Source organism: Culex pipiens, chromosome 1, assembly GCF_016801865.2.
Source record: "Culex pipiens pallens isolate TS chromosome 1, TS_CPP_V2, whole genome shotgun sequence".
NCBI lineage: Eukaryota > Metazoa > Arthropoda > Insecta > Diptera > Culicidae > Culex > Culex pipiens.
Genome location: NC_068937.1, coordinates 51407073 through 51429247, shown reverse-complemented (window position 1 = coordinate 51429247; position 22175 = coordinate 51407073). Strand labels below are relative to the sequence as shown.

General features: G+C 44.3%; 2 protein-coding genes across 5 annotated transcripts in view; one reads left to right on the top strand and one right to left on the bottom strand.

The window, feature by feature from the left end:
• The first annotated feature begins 2775 nt into the window (after window positions 1-2775).
• On the top strand, window positions 2776-4727 carry LOC120413282 (uncharacterized). Its single transcript, XM_039574019.2, has one exon. It carries the CDS (start codon window positions 3557-3559, stop codon window positions 4601-4603), a length of 1047 nt encoding a protein of 348 aa, XP_039429953.1. The 5' UTR covers window positions 2776-3556; the 3' UTR covers window positions 4604-4727.
• Window positions 4728-5410: 683 nt separating this feature from the next.
• The window catches only part of LOC120431490 (uncharacterized), a 37126-nt gene continuing 20361 nt past the window's right edge, over window positions 5411-22175 (bottom strand). For 2 of the 4 annotated variants that reach the window (XM_039596622.2, XM_039596741.2), the window contains exons 2-5: window positions 13233-15258; window positions 12713-13172; window positions 6453-7091; window positions 5411-6392 (exon numbers count right to left, since the gene is read on the bottom strand). In XM_039596622.2, the coding sequence (XP_039452556.1) occupies window positions 5841-6392; window positions 6453-7091; window positions 12713-13172; window positions 13233-15247 (3666 nt within the window). In that variant the 5' untranslated portion in view covers window positions 15248-15258 and the 3' untranslated portion in view covers window positions 5411-5840. Of the gene's footprint in view, window positions 6393-6452; window positions 7092-12712; window positions 13173-13232; window positions 15259-16921; window positions 16984-22175 lie in introns of all 4 variants that reach the window. The other 2 variants (XM_039596687.2, XM_052706444.1) reach the window with 2 other exon arrangements.

Sequence of the window (22175 nt, the reverse complement as noted above, 5' to 3'; positions counted from 1 at the left end):
TTCATTCACCAAAATGCTAGGTAAGATGTCTTCGCTTTGCCTTAGTTTTTTTTTTAATTGTCAGCAACCAATACACGGGCCACTCCACCATGAAATAAATTGTTGTTGACCAGAAAAAGTTTAGGAAACTGAAGGGATATGAAAGAACATGTAGGTTATTTGAATTGGTAAAAATAAACCATTTAAATGACATTTTACATAATGAAGTGGAGGATATCATTGAGCAGTATAAAGACATATTTTACTTGGAAGGCGATGATTTGACGTGTACAAAAATGGCCATTCATGACATTGAAACTACGACGAATATTCCAATAAATAAGCGGCAGTATCGATTTCCGGAAGCGACGAAAGTTCATATTGATGAACAAATTGATGAGATGTTAGATTTGGGGATTATCAAACCTAGTAAAAGTCCTTGGAATGCACCAGTTTTGTGTGTACCTAAAAAAACTGATGCTGAGGGTAACAAACGTTACAGAATTGTGGTCGATTTTCGATCATTGAACCTGATTACGAAACCATTTGTTTACCCAATTCCATTAATCAATGAAATTCTTGATAATATTGGAGATAGTCGATATTTTTCATCTATTGACTTAAAGTCTGGATTTTATCAAATTCCAATAAACCCAGCGGACGCTGCTAAGACAGCATTTTCAACATCCAAAGGGCACTTCGAATTTACTAGAATGCCGATGGGGTTAAAAAACAGCCCCTCGACGTTCCAAAAGTTGATGACTACCATAATTTATGGCATACAACCTGTTAAAGCATTTGTTTATTTAGATGACATTGTAGTTTTTGGAAAAACTGTCGAAGAACATAATTTCAATTTGCGGAAAGTGTTGAAAGCTTTGAGGCAAAATAATTTGAAAATTGAACCGTCGAAATGTAATATTTTACACACGGAAATCAAATATTTGGGACATATTATCTGTCAGGATGGAATCAAACCAACAGGAGATAATATAAAAGCAATTAAAGACATGAAAACTCCGAAGACTATTCGTGATGTTCGATCATTTTTGGGAACAGTGAACTTTTATGGCAAATTTATACCAAATATTGCTGAAAAGCGAAAACCCTTAAATGAGTTGTTAAAAAAGAATGTTAAATTTATTTGGTCAGCGGAATGCGAAAAAGCTTTTGAAGAATTAAAAAAAAAATGATTTCAGAACCATTATTAGTTCGTCCGAACTATAATGATACTTTCGTGTTAACCACTGACGCTAGCGATTATGCTATTGGGGCAGTGTTAACGAACGAAAAAACTAATGATCACCCAATTGCTTATGCAAGTCGAGCACTTATTGGGGCTGAACGTAAATACTTCACAATTGAAAAGGAACTATTAGCTATTGTTTGGGCTGTAGATCACTTTAAACATTATATATTTAATCAAAATTTTATTGTTTATACTGACCATAGACCATTAGTTGCTTTATGGCACTTAAAAGAAACTTCACCAACCTTAACGAAGCTTCGTTTAAAAATTCAAGGTATCGGTTGTGACATACGATACAAACAAGGCAAGGAAAATGTTGTAGCAGATTTTCTTTCGCGTTTGAAAAATGAAGAGGAAAAACCAATTCATGATTTGGTTGCAATTACCACACGAAATCAAGCAAAGAAAATAGCTCATAACGATTCACCGAAAATTGTATCTAAAAATTCAACATGGGATCCAAAAATGGATGATTTGCAGAATTTAGATGTTATTACAGATAATGGAAACAATAATCAAATACTGTCTTTTAAGGATTTTGAAGAAGCAGAAATTGATTTCAACACGTTGAAAATTTCAAAAAAATTATTTCCTCTTGAAAAAGCTCAAGCAACGTTTATGATTATAAACAGCGTGACAGCACATAAAGAACTCAGCAAATATGTTGATCTTCCGCATGGGCTGAAAGATCATACGAATGGGAAAATATTTGTCATCCCTGAACAGAATTTATGGGGTTGCATTTTGAATGGAACATATCGATCCATCATTAAAGCTGAAGAATTATTTGATTGTTTGTCTGAGGGGTTTCATAATTGCCCTAATTTTGCGAAAGATGTTTCAGAAATTCAAATTATTTCCCACAGAATAATAAAACTCAATTTAGAGTTGAATATTTTACGATATTTTGCGAAAACCTTTTCAAAAACGTTTTCATTATATCTTACAGAGAGTGAACGGGTTTTTGTTCAGCCGGAGGATAGAGACAGGGTGTTGAAAGATTTTCATGACGCACCACTAGGTGGTCATGTTGGAGGAAAACGAATGTTGAAACGAATGAGTCCTCTTTTTACATGGGACAATATGAAAAGAGATGTGTTGAACTACGTCAAACAATGTGATGCTTGTCAGAAAAATAAAATTTGGCCAACAAATAAGATGCCAATGAAGATTACTTCAACATCATATGAACCTTTCGATAAAATTTACATGGATGTAGTAATGCTGCCAGTCTCGACCAACGGATTTAATTGTGGTCTAGTAATTCAGGACGATTTGTCAAGATTTTTGACCGTTGCTCCCATGGTTAATCAAGAAAGCAGTACGGTCGCAAAAACTTTTGTCGAACATTTTATTTGTAAATTTGGCGCTCCGAAAGAAGTCGTTTCGGATCGTGGTACGAATTTTGTGAGTAAATTGATGCAGCATGTGTGCAAAATTTTACACATTAAAAAGATTGTTACGAGTGCATATCACCCGCAAGCAAATCTTGTAGAAAGGTCTAATAGAGAGTTTAAAATTTATTTAAGAAATTTTATCGGCGGAAATCCCGAAAGTTGGGATGAATTGATCCCATATTTTATGTTTGAATATAATACTACCATTAATTCATCGACCGGTTATTCGCCGTTCGAATTATTGTTTGGTAGGAAAGCTTTAATTCCTAGTACGATCTACAAAATCAGCGATAGTGATCTAAACTATAATGATTATGTTGTGGCAATGAAAACAATGTTTAAAGATGCGCATGATAATGCGAGACAAAATCTCAACGAAGAAGATAAAGATAACGATAACCGAAGTGATTGATCAAATGATGGGTTCGGAAATGAGGTATTGTTTGGACAACACGGAGACTTATGGAATTCGAAACGAGATTGTGTCTTTCGTCGACATTATTAAATTTAATATTTTCTTTAAAAAAAATTAAGAATTGATTAATTTCAAATCGTTAACATGGCTTTGGCCCAAGATACCATGAAGTCAATAAGTCGTAGAAAGTGCCATAAAAATTTCTCCATTTGAAATAATTCATTAGGGTTTCCAAAGCTTTGAGCAAAGCTTTTTGGAAATGGATTAATTAAAGTCCGGATAAAGCTCATCGGTCTTAATCGAGCTTAAGTCTAAATGTATTGGTGAGTTTGATTCCAATACGCAGAAGCTACCTTTGGAGTGTCGAAAACTGCTTGTAAACAAAATCGAGGAAAAAGTGTGTAAGTGTGTCAACATTTCCTGATGACGCCTTGATACTGGACACTTTAAGGTCGGCAAAAATTAAACCAAATAAGTAGCGGGCGATGGCCATAAACTGAGGTCCGTTACATCGGTATGGAAGTGAAGATCGCCGGAGGCGTCGTTTCCATCGAAAAAGGCGGACGCGTGGTGTGCCGCGGTCGGCGATCTGGCCATTTGTACGCGCTGGATGTTTATCGGAACGACGGACCTGGTGGCACACGTGCTACTGCGATGGCATCCAAAAACGACGATTACGAGTTGTGGCATCGTCGGTTTGGCCACCTTGAGGAGGCGAACATGAGAAACCTCTGGAGGGACGAGATGGTGGAGAGCTTTCCCAAGATCAAGAACTGGCCAAAGCGATGCGCGTGCGGGGTGAGTCTGGCAGCGAAGCAGACGAGAACCGCGTTTAGGAAGTCGTACGGGAAACGCGACATGGTGTTTGACGAGCGCCGACAAGATCAACCGAAAACAGCGGGGGCACCTAACCGGCCTGTGGTGCGGATGATCCGAGACGAGAAACCTGCTGTGGTTGAACTGGTAGAGGAGGAGCCTGTTGCTGCTGTTCCAGATGGCGAGAGTGTCATGGAGCTCATCGCTGGTCCATCAGAGCCACAACACGTCGTTGCAGAGCTGACGGAAGACCAGGACGAGGCCGTGGAGGATTCGTCTGGACGACAGCCGGTCGTTGCTGAGCTGACGGATGACGAGGGCGAGGAGGAACATTCCGGCGCGCTCCCTTCGCAACCAGAACGTGACCACTGCCCAGCAGAAGGGTTCACGAGGCGCAGCGAACGGGAGCGCAGAACCCCGGATTCCAACGAGGACGTCTTGATTGTCTACGCACGGAACACTGAGGCAGTCGTGAAGAACCTGGCGTCGACGATTGAAGTTTTGAAGCGAAGAACGGCATCAACAGTGAGTTGGAGTCGAGCGGGGCGAGGTCTACAACGTGGACCGGTAGCCAATCAAGAAGGCGATCCATGTGCCGACGAGCACGCGGACAGTTCGAAGCACTCTGGACCAAGCTCGGACTCCGCGATTGAGCGGGGGTGTTATGTGGCAACCGCGAGCAGCTTGGTGGCAACCGCTAACAACTGCATGACAACGATCATAGGACACCGGCAAGGTGTCACCTGAAATAATTTTCATTCCGTTCTCAAACCTCTTTCAATAAAGATTGTTTTATTAAAAGCACCGCCTTTTAGTGGGAACGTTTGAAATAATACTGAACATGCCGAACCAACAGTATTCAAATTCCCAAAGTCATGGTCCAATCGATGTGACCGTGGAAAAACAATAATGGAAATTTTCACTAGCTTGATCGTGAGAAAAGACAGGAGTTCACTTCGCAGTGGAAATTTCCGATACCTTTGGAATGTCCACGCGCTCGCGGTTTTTGACCGGAACCAAGGTCACTTCCCCTCCCATAATTGAGAGAACCGATATTTTAGTACAAAGGAGTGGGATGGAGTCCTAATCTCGACACTTAGTATAAATAGTGATCAAAAGGACTCCATCATTAGTTATTCAGTGAGCGGGTAAATCAAGTAGGCTAGTTCTGATCGTTGAATTGTAAAACAAAAGTTTTGCATCAAGAAAGTATAAAAAAAGTAAAGTGTGTAAAGTGAAGTATGCTAAATCACCGAAAGTATAATCTCACACCCAAGCAACCCCTCGAGACGAAGGTCCTGGCCGGTGCCAGTATCTACACTCTGGAGAAGCCCCAGCCCAGCCAAATTTAGCAAAATTAGCACCGATGGACGTTAGTTTAAGTTGGACAGTTCCAGTGTCCCATAAACTAATGATTAACATTCAGCCACTTTTTTCCCAAAAGACCCAGAGCTTGAGATACTATCAATAATTAAATCATCAATTTAGTAATAATTATTACCAAAACCAAAACTCATTCTTCCAAGAAAAAAAAAACCGTTAATGTTAAGAGTATGTCACGTAACATGTTTGAACAGACGAAGATTTTGTTTTGTTTTTATTTTTCAGCCAGATGTACGCAAATCATATACATTTAAACAACAGTACCTCAAAAATAAACGTACCAAAGCTTAACAATGTAGTTTGTCTTTTTTCTCCTTTCAATCAACCCGACAATCCCGAGCAAACCCCCACACAACAACAACAACAACGTTTCTTCCGAATCTTCAACGTCTCCATTACTACATTTCTCTCCCGCTCTTTAACACGCAATCTCCCGCGACAAATAAAACGCCCTGGTGATAACCAAAGAGACAACAACGATGATGACAATTCGATACCTGACCACGCGACGACTAGCGACCTCAACCAGCTGCTGCTGGTCTTGCCTCAACCCTGCTCCCGCTGCCAGTCGGAACAAAACAAGCGGCCACCTACCGTACCATTAGTCTGCGGCGGCCATATCCACGTCCGCGGCCGTTGCAGCCGCCACCGTCGTCCCTTTCGTCGCCGACGACGGCTCGTCCTTCTTGCCTGCCGCGGCGGCACTCGGCACCAGGTCGTACCGCGCGTAGAACAACAAGTACGGCGTAATGACGTGCCGCCGGTTCGGCGACAGCAGCTCCTCAAACTCCTGCTGCGACATGATCTTGATCTTGTCGTCGTCGCACATGTGCCACAGCTGCTGGGACAAGCTCTGCTCGAAGGCGGCCGGCGTCGCCGCAGCACTTCCGTTGCGTTCCGCGTAGTCGGCGATCCCGTTGCTGTCCGGACTGTCCGTACTGTGGTGGTGGTGGTGATGGTGATGATTGTGGTGGTGGTGGGGACCACCGGGGCCGTACAAACTAAGGTGACTATTTTTCAGATGAATGCCGCAGCAGTTTAGGCCGGCGCACGGAATTGCGCGGCTGGCCAGCAGGGACGCGGCGTTGCCACCGCTGGTTGGCGTTCCGTTGCTGCTCGGGCTGTTGCCGCCCGACTGCGAACCGAACGAGGCCTGAGAGAAGAAATAAATTTTGAATATTGCCATCGCAGCTCGCCTGACAAGGCAACTCACCGTATTGCTATTGCCCAGGGCGCTACCCGCGCCATTGATCAGATTCAAGCCCTCCATCCCGTTGATCAGGTTCAGCTTGTTGTTGTTCTTGATCTTCTTGCTCATGTCGCCCGCGCTGGACGCCTTCTTGCCGCCAAACAGCTTCTTCAGCTGGCCGGAGGTGCTCTTCTCGCTGCTCTTTCCACTCTGACTACCCGTACTTCCGGTACCACCCGCACCCGCACCCGCCCCGAAGCTTCCCCCGTCGATCGAACCCCCCGCCAGCAGTGCCTGCTTCCGGCGGTCCTTCCCACAGCCAAAGTACTCGCCGTGCACGTCCAGCGAGCTCGTGTACGCGATGTAATGACCGACCGACATCCGGGCGCCCACGTGCGTTATCACACTGTACAGCCGGTAGATGTGCGGCTTATCACAGTCCGGCTTTAGCAGGCACGTGTTGCAGAAGCACCGCAGCACGAACGGCGTCGGAATGTAGCTGTTGATCTTCTCCATGTCGCCGTTGAAGCGCTTCAGCTGCAGGATCAGCTGCCGCGGGAGCACCTCGAACGAGATCGACCGCATCGCTTCCCTGTAGCCGCAGCACACCTCGCACCGGTACTTGTTGTCGCCGCGGAAGTACTCCCGGGTGATGCACGAATTCTGCGGATGAGGAGGGCAAGAAATGGTTCAGCAAAAAAAGTATAGACTTGTGTCACAATTGATAACAGTTGTCAACCGTTTTTTGACATTTTTTTAGAAATTAATTCTAACGATTAGTATAAAAGTCAGTACGCCGCCAACAGTCGTCCGTCCTACACGAACCTTGAGGGTTCGATGCCTTATATCGGCAGATACTTAGCACGGGATTGAAACTCGTCTGAAAAATCTGTATCATTTTCTCATTCGGAACAGTGGCGCCGCGTGGTGTTAGCTGCCCTGTTTATTACACTGTAAAATTATCCATGCCCAATCCAAGGAACCAGAAGGTGACAACAGAAATGTCCGTCCAAAATGGGTGCTGCATAAAAATTATTTTTTTTAGCAAATTTTCGAACAAATCAGCAACGAATTACAAGTTTGACAGCCGAACTACACTTTAAAGTTTGTTTTGTTATTTGTTTTTGCAAAACCGCATATTTTTAACGAAAGTGTCAAAAATATTCGTAATCACCTTTTGTCTCTTGGTGGCGCTTTGTGTTAGTATGTGTGTGGTCGATGTTTGCGGACGTGCACGCAGAACACAGAACAGTGAGAACTAGCGAAAATGCTTCGCTTTCTTCTGATACAAGTCGCCATATTGAAATTGCTTGAAGATTCATACCCGTGTACTTAGTCTTCACCACTTATTTTACTTGTATTGCTCAACAACCCTCAGGTCATGAGCTGTTTCCATTTGCGCTGTCACTGCACTCGGTCCTGGACTCGGCTACTCTCCAATTCTGCTGAGGCACACCCATCTTCCTCCTTCCTGGGCTGCCGTTCTACGCATAATTGTCCCATGTTCAAAAAAGTGCAACTGAGCAAAACGCGATTGAAATTTTTCGACCGATTTCTGTGTTTCTACGCATAATTGTCCCGTGGGTTCCTATTCGCCCTATGTGCCCCTAATCGCCCCAGTTAGCAGTTTATCACCCTTATTTGTGATCCTCTTGCTATACAACAGGTAAACAAGGCATAATGCTTAGTCAAACTAATGATTCCGTGTAAGAAAATACTTGGTGGGACAATTATGCGTAGAAGTTCAACGATGGGACAAACAGACTTGGTGTTGTTTTTGATGAGTTTCCGAACAAAGTACCAGATTTTATTTGTTTTTCTTAAAGTACACATCAGATTAAACTTAAAAATGGCATAAAGTCAAAATCGTCAAAAACTGACATGGGACAATTATGCGTAGAACGGCAGGGGTGTTAAGAAAAACTTACGTTAAAGGTGTTAAGGGGTCTATATGACCCCGGAATTGAAAACGCTGGCAAAAATCCATTTTTGCAACCGATTTTCGTTCTTTTGGACGCAAATGAAAGGTATGGATGTCTAGAAAGGCACCTGTGCTATGCGGACCCGATTTGGCAACTTTGGTTCCTGGGAATCGATTCCAAAGGAACAAATTTTCCAGCAAACCGGCTCTCCGGAGTTTTATCATATTTAGCTATGGATTAATGCATAATAAACTATATATAACATCTGAAAATACGAGTCATACGTCCCGGAACAGGTTGCATGCCATTTGGATCATATCTGGCCACTCCGGAACTGGTTCCGGATACCCTGGAAGTGGCCAAATGGCTATTTTGGTAAAAGCTTATAGTGCGACATATCAAACTTCATGGAATTACAAGCCATCCACACTAGAACCAGCAAAAAGCTAATTGGAGCATATCTGGCCACTCCGAAACCGGTTCCGGATGTCCTGGAAGTGGCCAAATGGATAATTTGGTAAAAGCCTATCGTGCGACATATCAAACTTCATGGAATTACAAGCCATGCACACTGGAACCAGCAAAAAGCCAAATGGACCATATTTGGCCTCTCTGGAACCGGTTCCAGATATCCTGAAAGTATCCAGATTGCTATTTTGATAAAAGTCCAACGTGCGAAATATCAAACTTCATGGAATTACATGCCATGCACACTGGAACAAGTAAAAAGCCAACTGGACCATATCTGGCCACTCCGGAACCGGTTCCGGATACCCTGAAAGTGACCAGATTGCTATTTTGGTAAAAGCCCAACGTGCGGAATATCAAACTTCATGGAATTACATGCCATGCACACTGGAACAAGAAAAAAGCCAACTGGACCATATCTGGCCACTCCGGAACCGGTTCCAGATACCCTGAAAGTATCCAGATTGCTATTTTGATAAAAGTCCAACGTGCGAAATATCAAACTTCATGGAATTACAAGCCATGCACACTGGAACAAGTAAAAAGCCAACTGGACCATATCTGGCCACTCCGGAACCGGTTCCGGATACCCTGGAAGTGGCAAGATTGCTATTTTGGTAAAAACCTATCGTGCGACATATCAAACTTCATGGAATTACAAGCCATGTACACTGAAACCAACAAAAAGCCAACTGGATCATATCTGGCCACTCCGGAACCGGTTCCAGATACCCTGAAAGTATCCAGATTGCTATTTTGATAAAAGTCCAACGTGCGAAATATCAAACTTCATGGAATTACATGCCATGCACACTGGAACAAGTAAAAAGCCAACTGGACCATATCTGGCCACTCCGGAACCGGTTCCGGATACCCTGGAAGTGGCAAGATTGCTATTTTGGTAAAAACCTATCGTGCGACATATCAAACTTCATGGAATTACAAGCCATGTACACTGAAACCAACAAAAAGCCAACTGGATTGCAGATTGTGTCGCACGATAGGCTTTTACAAACATATCAATCTCTCCACTTCCAGGGTATCCGAAACTGGTTTTGGAGTGGCCAGATATGGTCTAGTTGGCTTTTTGCTGGTTGCAGTGTGCATGGCATGTAATTTCATGAAGTTTGATATGTCGCACGATAGGTTTTTACCAAAATAGCAATCTGGCCTCTTCCAGGGTATCCGGAACCGGTTCCGGAGTGGCCAGATATGGTCCAGTTGGCTTTTTGCTGGTTCCAGTGTGCATGGCTTGTAATTCCATGAAGTTTGATATGACACACGATAGGCTTTTACCAAAATAGCCATTTGACCACTTCCAGGGTATCCGGAACCGGTTCCGGAGTGGCCAGATATGATCCAAATGGCATGCAACCTGTTCCAAGACGTATGACTCGTATTTTTAGATGTTATATATAGTTTATTATGCATTAATCCATAGCTAAATATAATAAAACTCCGGAGAGCCGGTTTGCTGGAAAATTTGTTCCTTTGGAATCGATTCCCAGGAACCAAAGTGGCCAAATCAAATTCGCATAGCACAGGTGCCTTTCTAGACATCCATACCTTTCATTTGCGTCCAAAAGAACGAAAATCGGTTGCAAAATGGATTTTTGCCAGCATTTTCAATTCCGGGGTCATATAGACCCCTTAACACCTTTAACGTAAGTTTTTTTGTAGCGACCTTTCTAGGTGGCGCTGGAGGTTGCTTCCGGTTGCAAAATGTTTGGTTTACAAAGTTAGGAAAAGTCAGAAAGTTTCAATTCTGTAAGTTATAATGAATAAAAGTTACAGCACATTTTCTAAGCCGTCTAGGACATATAGACCCTAACACCTTAGGAAGGTTAAGGTCCTGTGGAGTCTGTAGTAGACACGATTACCAATGATTATGCGCCTCTGAATTTTTCTCTGCTGCAGTTATTGTCCGACATCACCAACGATACGATGTACACAAATTCCTCCACGACCTCGAACTCGTCTCCGTCAATCATCGCGTCGGTCCTATGCGAGTCCTAAAGGACTCGGTTCCTACTGCCAACAGATAATTTGCCTTCGTCACATTCATTTTCAATCCAACTTTCTCTGTTTCCCGCTTCAAATCAGTGTACCTTTTAGTCACCTCCTCGAACGTTCTGCCAACTATGTTCGTACCGTCAGCGAAGCACTGGCTGGATTGGTTGATAATCGTGCCCCTCATGTTCAAGCCCACCTGTCCCAAAACACATTCCAGCCCAATGTTAGAGACCAGAGATACCATCGCCTTGCCGCAGTCCCTTGCGTGTTTCTTCACGCTGCATCCATCAAAATCCATTGCTCGCTCCGACAGACGAGGGAAGCTGATCTGAGACAGCACTTTGTAAGCCGCGTTGAGAAAAGTGACCTTTACTATCAGCCGGTGTAGACAGGCCGCCAGCTTGTGCGGGCCCATCTTGATGAGTTCAGCACCGATACCATCCTTACCAGCTGCTTTGTTGTTCTTCAGCTTCTTGATGGCATCCTTAACTTCCCTTACCATGAGTACTGGCTCGTCCCCGTTGTCCACCATACCGCTGATGTCGTTTCTTCCGTCACCCTGGTACTCCGCTTCTAGGCTGAAAATGCTTCCACCTTTCGTTCACCTCGCGCTCGTCCGTCAAGATTCCCCCGTCTTTATCCCGGCAAATTTCGATTCGCGACATGATGTCGTTTCGGGATTTGCAGATCTTCTTGAGAACTTGCGCGTTCCATTGCTAGCGATACAGCTGTTCCATGGCACTTGGTGACGCTTCTCATCCCGGAAGAGATTGGTTTGCTGTCTTCGCAACTGTTTGTACGACTCTTTGTTCACACGGGTGTTACGCAGCAGCCACTGAAACCTAAATCACCTGACATTCCTCGTCAAAACAACCGTTCTGTCGGACTCTATTTACTTAACTAATGGCGCTCTATGCCGACTCTATGCAGGCCTCCAGAGGGGCTTCAGCGAGCTCATTATCTTCTGACAACGCAGCGGCGAATTCGCGCTCGTACTGGGTAGCGACCTCGTGGTTCTCGAGTCGCTTCAGATTATACCGTTGCGGTTGACGGTACCGAATCTTGTTCACCTCGGACAAACGTTGGCGTAGCGCTGCCATCGCCAGATACTGGTGACGAAATCGATGAGTCGTAGAGCGTTTTCGTTCGATCGCTGGTGAGCGCTGAACCTCCCAATAACCGGTATGAACTCTTCTTCTGACCAACTTGAACGTTCAGTCGCCGTTGACGATCTTGACGTTGTGTTTTGGACACTTCTTGTACTCGCGGTCAAGAAGCTCGAAAAATGCGTCCGAGTTATCGGCGTCACTTCTAATGTGCGGACTGTGCACGTTGAAGATGCTCAAGTTGAAGAATGGGTCCTTGATTCTCAACCAACACATTCTGTTGTTGACTGACCGTCACCCAATCACGCGCCACCGTACTGTCGGTAATCCTTCCCCTTCCAGCAAACTTCCTGCAGCGCCACGAGACTGCGGACCCGCAATTCGTCGGAAAGATGAGAAACTTGCAGTTCCAAGTCCCGAATTTCCAATCCCTGGATCCCCGAAAATCGGGTGTTCACCACCTTAATTCAACTTCTCCCGACCACACTGAATCCGGCTCCGGCTCCGACTCAACAGCCCTGGCACTTGGTCAGATGTCCGTATTCCGAAGTAGGCGTGTTTTGCAGCATGGATACGAGTCTGTATCTCAACACTGGTGTCGTTGTCGGCGTACACGAACTCGTTCACCTTGTCTAGCACCGTCTCTAGGTCTCTCACAATTATGTCAATGTCGTCGCCATAAGCAAGTAGTTGAACTGATCTGTTGCAAATCGTCCTTGTTTGTTCTTGATTGTTCGTAACTCCTGTGTCGGCAAACAACCCCCTCAATTCTTACCTGATAAAACAGCTGCGGATTCTTGGCCGCGTCGCTCACTTCGCTCGCCGTAATCGGAATCGCAATGTCGATCATGGTTTCCTTCTGCTCGGTGCACGTCTCGCACTCCAAGCACTTGGTCTTCGCCACCGTCACGCCCTCAAAGTCGTCCCGGAAAAAGTCCAACCCGAGCGCCTGCACCCGGTCCCGAACGATCGCATCGTCGACGGCGGAGGCCGCTTTGGTGCCGCCGCCTGCCAGCAGGGCACTCTTGAGCGAGGCCAACTGGTCTGCGGCATCCCCGCCACCGCCACCGCCGGAGCCTGCCTTTGGAAGCGTGGTCGCGCCACCGTTCACGGGCGATTGCTGCTTGGAGGCCGCCGTCTTGGCGGGGTCCTTCCGCCGCCGGAAGAAGACACGCGCGCCGCTGCTTTTCGCCTCCGGCACGAACGTTTCGATGCACTCCGGCACGGGCGGGCAGCTGCAGGAGGAGATTGTAGGATTATTTGGAAAAAAAGAATAAGTGACATTAGAGACTTACGTATTGATCAGCACGTCCGGATGGTCGGTGATGGTCTTGATCAGCGACTGGCACGACTCCCGTATGCTGTCCAGCACGCACATCAGGAACTCGTGCGCGTCCTGCTGCTGGTTGCCCTCGAACGTCGCGCTCACGTCCTGCACCGCCCGCAGGATGTTCCCCGCGTGGTACGGCTCGGCCGTATCGATCGCCTCGTTCCGGTGCAGGTTCTGGAACAGTTCGTGCAGCTGTTCGGTCACGACCTGGCGGTTGGTTTTGGGCGGCAGGTTCTCCTCCCGAATGTGATGCGTCGAAGGGGGCAGGTTTGAAGTTCCGTTCGAGGTTGCAGCGCCGAGCGTGGAAGATGAGGAGTTGTTGCTGGAGCCTCCGAGTGAGGCTAGGTCTTTGCTGCTCCAACTGCGTCCGCTTGCGCCGTGCAGACCGGGGATGTTCCGGCCGAGCGAGGACGATTTCAGCTTGTTTTGGCTGAGCCGCTGGTAGACGCTGTCCGTGTCCTCGATCAGGTGGTGCAGATTGTGGATGAAGTTGGGCGCGAATCGGAGCGTGTACAGGACCGAGTTTAGGTAGCACGAGTTGCCGATATTGCACAGCGTGGCCAGGGCGTTGTTGGCGTTGGCGGCCGCTGCAATACTGGCAGGCGTTTCCGGCAAGCTTTGTTGGGTTATTATGACGGAGGAGCCGGTAGCGGCACTAGCCGCCGAGTTCAGCGCGTTCTGCTGGTTTTCGTTGAGGGATTGGGCGATCGCGAGCTCGGTTGCCGTCCCGGTGTCCAGGCGGCCCTGCAGACTAGCCACCTTGCTGCGCGGTAGATCATTGAGGGACGCGGCAATGGCCATATCGGTAGCCGATTCCAGCGACATCTGGCCCTGAATGCGGCTCGCTTTGCTACGGGTGTAGTGCGAATGGCCTGCCATGCCGCCGTCGGCAAGGCCACCGTCCGAATCGGAATCTCCTCCTCCGGTAACTGCTGCCGAGGTCAGCAGTAGAAGGGAGGACGTGGACGACGCCGGAAAGTTGCTGCTGCTGGTGGTTGTGCTTGGCAGATGGTAGTGGTGGTGGTGCTGCTGTTGCTGTTGATGGTGAATGGACATTTGATCAACGCCGGGACCGTCGCCGAGCCTGGCACCCGGTTGCTCTTTCTCTGGCTGCTGCTCCTCCTCCTTCGCCTCCTCTTGAAAACTGTCCGACGAGCTCGATCCGTCTAGCTGGCACTTGCGTCGCTTCCGTTTCTCCTCGTCCTTCGTCCAGAGATACTGCTGCTCCTCGATCAACCGCCTCCGGTGAAACTCCTTCGACAGCGAAAGTCTCGAACTCGACACGGCCGGCCTCTTGCGCTTGATAATAACCTTCTTGTGAACACACCTGCGGTGCAACGACTTCTCCTCAACTTCCGGTTCCGGCTCCTTCCGCTTTTCCTCAACTTCCTCAGGCTTTTCAACTACCGGTTCCGGTTGCTGCGGTTGCTCCTCCTCCTCCTCTCGAAAAACCTCAACCCGATCCCAGTCGCGGATCCGGTTCTGCTCGACCCGTCTCCGCTGCCGATCAACCAGCAGCTCCGACGGACTCTTCTCGAATGCTTTCGCCGCTAAACTCAGCCGGTGTCGGCGGCGTCTCGTTTGCTTCGTAAATTCGACCTGCCGGACGGTATCCTGCAGAATCAACCGGATGTCCTCGTCGAGTTTCCGCTGCAGCGGCGTCCGCGCAAATCGCCTAACCGGTTCCGGCGATTTCTCTTCTTGACGTGGCCGCTCCTCCTCACTGTTTTCCTTCTCCCTGTAACGTCGCTTAAGCTTTATTAGTGGATACTGTTCCGACGGTTCGACCGCCGACTGTCGTTTGCACCCTAGTTTTTGCTGCTGCTGCTGCTGTTGGTTATTCCTCAACGGAGCCAACGGCGACTTCCGGAACGGTACGCGGCCCGATTCGGTCGCGTGTTGTGGCGGCTGCTGCTTTAGCTCCAAATAATCATCTGGATTTACATCCTCCTGGCCGTGCTCGAGTGTGGCTGTTAGCATTTTCGGGGAACCTGCAAGAAAAAAAAGTCACATTAGTATGGATTTTTTAAGGAGTGCAAGCGGCACACTAGTTGAGGTGGGAGGCGAAGCGAAGGAGAGAGTTAATTAGGACTCGCTAATTTGCAATTAGTTATTGCATCCGGTTTCGGGAAGGACACACACGCTTGCGAGCCGCAGCAACACGTATCGCGGTAAAGAGCGATGCTTGTTGCACTGGGGCTAGTGGGAACCAGCTGGAAGATAGCTTTTAACATGAATTGTTGATTTAGATTTAGTGAAAAAGAAAGATTACTGTAAAATATTAGTGGGTTAAAACTTACTGTATTTCATAATTACTTTTATTTATAATATATAAGATTTCCAGCAGTGAAAAAAATTTCATAAGCTTTTTGTATGCTCGTGTAACGTTGAAATACAATGATCGTTTTAGTTCTTTTAAATTTCCTATTCAATAGTTCAACATGTTATCAAACAATACACAACGGTATGGGCACAGACAAACAGACGGGACACTCGAGTGCCGAACCATCGTCCTTCAAAAACGGCTATTTCAAATGCAATTTTGTTTCGGCATCCACTCACCCGGCACTGATGGCGCTGCTGTCGTGACAGCTCGCCCGTCTTCTCTCAGTGTGTGTTTTTTTTTTAGGTTGAGCGTGAGCACGTGTGAGGCAGCAAATGAAAACAAAAAAATATAATGAAATTCAGAAAATCCAACGGTAATCCACTATCCAGACTTTGCGGGTCAAATTTGGGGAAGTTTCGGCCAGAGTCAGATGAGCGTCTGACTAGCGAGGGCATACCCTTTACCCCACTATTAACCAGATAGGCCTGCTCCACTGCGGAGAAAGCCGGATCCTGTGGTGGAGTCATCTCCTTCGGAGCAACCTGCTTATCCTTCGCGGACTGCTGCTCAGATTGCTGCTGCTGGTCGTCCTTTTGGCATTTTGACGATGTTGCGTCGATCGTGAGCGCCACTCTTCGCGATTTTTTTCGTCTCATTCGGCCCATTTGGTTTTGTTGGCTGGCAACATAATTGCGCCGTGGACACGCTCCCTGCAAATGTTTCCAAACGCCCATCGTGGAGATCAATTCCGTTAGTTTTGAATTGGATTTTCCTATTCCGGCAGCCACTACTGGTGTTTTCGTGACCGGGATATCTTGTTGATGATGGTATCAGGTGTAATGGTTCATGTTTTCGGTGGAGGAGGAATCTTAGACGGAACATGCAAGCAACGGGGAGGACCAGTGGTGTGGTTTCTGTCATTGTGTTTGTCTTGCATCGCTGCAGGTGCTGCCACATGATTTGCCTCATGAGGTTCTGCCATTGGAAACGGAACCGACCCACCGTCATTTTCGGCCGTCGGTCTTGATTTATTTATTTTGATTTTGTTACTGATGATCAGCAACAACAAAATTATTTCGAAACAGCTGTTAATGTTTACAATCGTTAAGGCTTGATTGTCTCACGCATACACTGACATGACACATGACAGTAATGGGTTTGTATTGGTGTGTTTGGGCTGCGCTTCGGCATAAGCTCACCAGGCAGCGCTGACGTCGCCGTGATTTGGAGATTTGATGAAGGACGATGGATTTCAAAAATAATTTGTATGGAGAGTCACGTCTGTTTGTCTGTGGTATGGGTATGATTTCAGTACAACCCTTGCTTACCACCATAACGCGTCGACTAGCTCAAAATTAAAACTCGGAAGAGCAAAAATCCTTTACATAACCTGAAACGAAACCAAAAAAATAAAGAATATTAAAAGTGTGATATGATCACAATCGGCTATCGTCCTTTAAGCACATACTAAGGGAACAGCATTTAACTCCATCGTGCCTCTATTGTTGCCATATCAGATCTTTGACGTTAGAACAAGAATTTACCCAATATGCATCCTAACTAAAAACTAAAATAAAAATTCTTTGAATTATGCAACATAATTAGAACGAGTAAACTATACGAACTGTATTTTAAAATGAATGCTCCAAGCGTTCTTACTTGTTCCTGGCGAGTTTTGCAACTACGCAGTGTTGTTGTCATCTCGATGAAAATGTTCAGAAGTTCTTGTGAAAACAGGTCACTACTGCCTTCATCCGTGATGCTGGTTGGTTTTGCTTCGGTTACTGACTGAAGCCTAGACAGTGTGGCCACTCAAGTCGGGAAATCGGGAAAGTCGGGAAAAAGTCGAGAATTCGCCAAAATCCGCCAAAAGTCGGGAAAAAGTCGGGAATTTATGATTTTTTGTCAAAAAGTCGGGAATTATAAGCATGCTTGATTGAAAATTAATTTTTTAACTCTTGAATAATTTTGTAATATTTTGTAAAATTTTCAAATTGAATTCACTCATTTCTGCTTTAGTAACTTACTTTAAATTTAAGGTTCTTTTCACTATTTCAATATATTTGAGTACACTCAAACCCCGGTGGTTTGACACCAACTGTTGTCAAACGAACGGGGTCACTTTTTAGTTTGACATCCCTTTTACACGGAGTTCACACACACTACCAAACGTTTGTTTTGATAGTGTGCGTGAGCGCCGTGTAAAAAGTGACAGTTCGTCACTTTTTAGTTTGACTTTGACTAACCAACGGGGTACAAACTAAAAAAGTGTCAAACGAAAAAATGACCAACCACCGGGGGTTGAGTGTATAGAAAAGCTGTTAAAGGCATTCAAAATCTTAATGAATATTGGAGTCTTTGACACAGATTTTCATAATATTTTTTATGAATCAAATGATCGCTTTAATTTTTGTTCATCCAACAAGAGGTAAAGTTAATGAAAAACAAATATAAAAATAGAGCATAATGGCCAGCTTAGAATTATGATTCTATTTCATTTTGTCACATAATTCGATATTTGGTAACAGATTCCAACTTGAGTTTGGCAATGATTTTTTTTTTGGTGAATATTTTTAATTGTTTAACTAAATTCATTTAGTAATTTAGAATATTTTTTTTTCCAAATGTTGCTGTTGAACTTTTTTTTGTGAGTATGGCTAAATTAGGGGAACAGCATCTAATTCCAGCGTGCCTCTAATGTTGGCAGGTCAGAACTTTGACATTCAATTAAAGCTAATTAAAAGCGTTTTCAACTGAACTCGAGTGATGAATAGCTCAATAAGAAGTGAGCAAGCAAGTTTCTATTGAAAGTTTTGCAAAATTAGTTGATTAAATTGTGAAAATCAGCAAATTGGATGGAGTTACGAGCGAGTGATTAACCTGCCAAACATACGAGAATTTCCCCTACCTACCATATATAAAGCTTGATTTTCAGTTTTCGGAAAACCTAAATATCGAATAAAATCCAAAATTGAAAAACTTTTTTACGTTTTGAAAACATAAAGAAAATATTGAAATTGCAAAAAAAATAATCCAAGGAATTTTTAGTTATTGCAATATTGTTTAAAAAAAATGTTTCTTCAATTATTTTGCTTAAAATAAGTGGGAAACCATAAAATCATATCAAACTTAATTTTCATTGAAAAAAATAACAGTTAAATACTGACCACTATCAAAAATTACAAAATTAAAATTAAATTTTATGAATTCCTTGACATTTTTCTAAATCCTTTGAATCAATAATAACAGCAATTATGTTTCAATCAATCTTTGATTTAAAATGATGCTGAAGTTTTGAAAAAATAGGAACGCTATTTTAAGCTCAGTTATCTTTAACTTTTTGACATTTTCAGTTGAAACGAAGTATCAAAAACTATTCGTTTGCCAATTTAAAAAATAACATGGAAGTTTAAGTATTGTTGAACTTTCGATTATTTTTTAAAGACTTATTGTTTGTGTTTCTACTCTGAATCATAATAATGCAATTCCATTTTTGAAGTGTTTTTTTTTATTTATTGTTAAGTTTTTGTATTTACAAAAAACGCCTATATTTGGATTTAAAAAAAAATCATTGTTTTTTTTTTCGCTGGTTAATATTGACTGTTCTTATAGAAAGTTTTTTGTTTAAAATCATTCTTTAGATAAGAAATGCCTATTATTTGAGCGTTCTGGAAAAGTCTGAAAAAAAGTCGGGAAAAAGTCGGGAATTTGAAAATGGAATTTGAGTGGTCAACCTGTCTAGAGTTAATGTATTCTGCAACTTTTTGCCGCTGATGGCAATGAATTTGGAACCACTCGAGCAGATCCCGCTTCTGGTGACGCCAAAGCAGGAAAATCCACGTCAGTGAATGCTGGTGGTGTTTTGCGGCGATTTGGTTGGTGCTTCGTCGTCGCTTGATGCCGAATTTTTACAAACTCACCACGTTTTGGGCAGCTCCGATTCTTGGTCGAATGGTCGCCACCGCAATTGAAGCATTTGGCTTCGATGTTCTCGTTGATTGTGTTGCAAGCTTGAGTTTTGTGCTTACCTCCGCAGGTTACACAGCGACTCTTGAAGAAACAGTTCCTTCCACCATGTCCAATCTGCAAGCAGTTCGAACACTGTGTCACGTCACGGTGCACTGGACGATAACGTTCCCAAGTCACGATGATGTTAAAAATTGCCCGAACTGCCTTCAGCTCAGACGGCGTTGTCGATCCTTTCTCGAGATGAACCAGGTACAGTTGAGCACGATACTTGATGTCCTTGTTGTGTGTCTCGTCATCTTGAAGACTTCGATCACGTTTAACTTAAGAGTTTTGAGCTCTTCTTTCAGCACACTCACATCCATGTCGTACAGGCCTCGGAGGACCTGTTTCATGGGGCGTTTACCTGGATCGTCATGGCTGTAGTATTCGATCTTTGTGTTGTTCAGGAAATCCCGAACGTAGTTGTAATCCTTTCTGCTAGGCAGCAGAATTTTGAGTCCATCAGCACACAAGCGAATGGAAGTTCGTAAAGCACCAGATTTGATAAACCCGGTCAACCACTTTCGCACCGAATCCGATGACGATGTTTTCACAAAAATGGGTGGCAACTTTTCCCGTCGTTCAAATCCTTCCTTCTCGCTCACGTCCACAGGGAGGGTAGCAAACTGGTTTCCAGACGAATTTTGAGCGTCCTTGCTCAAACTGCCTGGCTTTGCAGGTAGCGCTTCGGCATTCTTTAGCTTCTTCAAATCTGCCGATCCTGCTGGTGAGGACCACCTTTTTTTTCTTGCCGTGAGGCATTTTTTACACTTTTTAACACTTTTCAGAAGGTTATTGAAGAATTCGACGACGTTTTTTTCCGCTAGGTTCGCTGTTGTTCCAGCGGTGTTCGGAATGACAGCCCCCATACAGTTTGAGCAGTTTCTAGGGAAAAATAGCGTTTATGATTAAAAATCAAGCATTTTCAGAAAAGTGGGGTATTGCAAAGTGTGGCAATTTCGCTAACGATCATAATGCGTGGTGATTTGTAGTGATTAATTGTGACTGGAATTTTATAAAAACGATTTTTCTAAAAAGATGATCGATATTTTGGATAACTTGAGTTAAATGTTGCAAAAGTTAAAAGTAATGATGAAATGTTATGTAAAAGTGTTTAAACTTTACTTCTCTTCCCTTTTGACCAAAACATTGACCTTAAAAATGCATTTTGGTGATTTTTTGGAATTTTTTGGAAAAAATCGAATAACTGGCAATTTTTTGAGAAAACTGTTGTTATTATGCTGTAATATGACTCTAATAGTTTGTTCTATCAATAATATACACATAAGGAGCATAATCAATCAAATACATCATATTTAAATCAATTTTTCAAAAGATCTTTTTGGTAAATTTGAGGAAAAAACACGAAAAATTAACTCAGCCCCTATGATTTATACATCATTCGATTCGTTTATGCGATTGCCACACTTTACAATGACTTTCATGGACGTTAAATAATATTTGAAGGAAATAAAAATCAAAAACTGAAAAAATAATAATATTTCCAAGCACGCTGTCATTCCGAACATCGTTGCGTAGTGCTTCTACTCGCCACCAGGATGCGTGCACGTTTCTGTCGAATCTCTCAATATCGAGGAGTACCTCTCTCGTTGTTGGTTCCCAAAAGAATGAAACTCAGGACTAAATTATAACCTTTCCTTCTAAATGGTCACTATGATTGTTTGGCAAGTGATGGACTAGTTTTTCAAATAGTTTCAATCAGCTGCAAAGTAACCGCCGACCTTACAAGTCGCATTATCAACGCCAGTCCGCAGTTTGTGTGCGCGTCGCCGCTTTTTTTAAAATGTGCACCGTAGACAAAAACAGTGTGGTTCTGGATTTTTGTCAACTCCAAACCCAACCAGCCCGAAGCTTGTAAAAAAATTCCTCGCAGACCTTCAAGTAAACCAAGAAAACTTGCGAGCATTGCAATTATGCAATAGAAGAAGAATAGCCGTGTTGCAGTTCGCCGACTCAGCAGTGGCCTCGTCCATCATCGACAAACCTCTTGTATATCAGGGTTGCAAAATCCCGATTTACCTGGACAACAACGCTACGGAAGTTCGTGTGCTTGACCTACCTCTAGGCATAAGCAATGACGAAGTAGTAAAAGTGATGAGTAAATACGGCGAAATTTTGACCATCACCAACGACCGCTGGATTAACTTCTTCCCAGGAATCCCAAATGGAGTTCGGATGTTGCTGAAACAGCCAACTCCGAAAAAAATCACTGTAAACAATGCTGCTGCAACAGTGACGATTATAGGCAAAAAATCGCTTTGCAAACTCAAAGCAAAGAACAAAAAATGTGCGGATTCAACTAAAAAGGTGAACCAAAAAAGCAGTACACCACCGATTGAACCTGAGCCAAGTAGCAGCAGCAGCAGTAAAAGCAACAACAGTAAACCAGAACAAAATGCAATGGAAACAAGTGAAATTGACGAAGAAGACAAAGATGGATTCGAGACCGTGCTTTCTAAGCACACTCGCAAAACCCGGAAGCGCTTACAAGCATATTTGGACGCGGATGACGAATTGACAACAAAACGAAGAGAGATGGCTGAAGAAGAAACA

Coding starts and splice junctions, on each gene's coding strand:
- LOC120413282 (XM_039574019.2), top strand. CDS start 3,557: ATGGAAGTGAAGATCGCCGGAGGCGTCGTTTCCATCGAAAAAGGCGGA.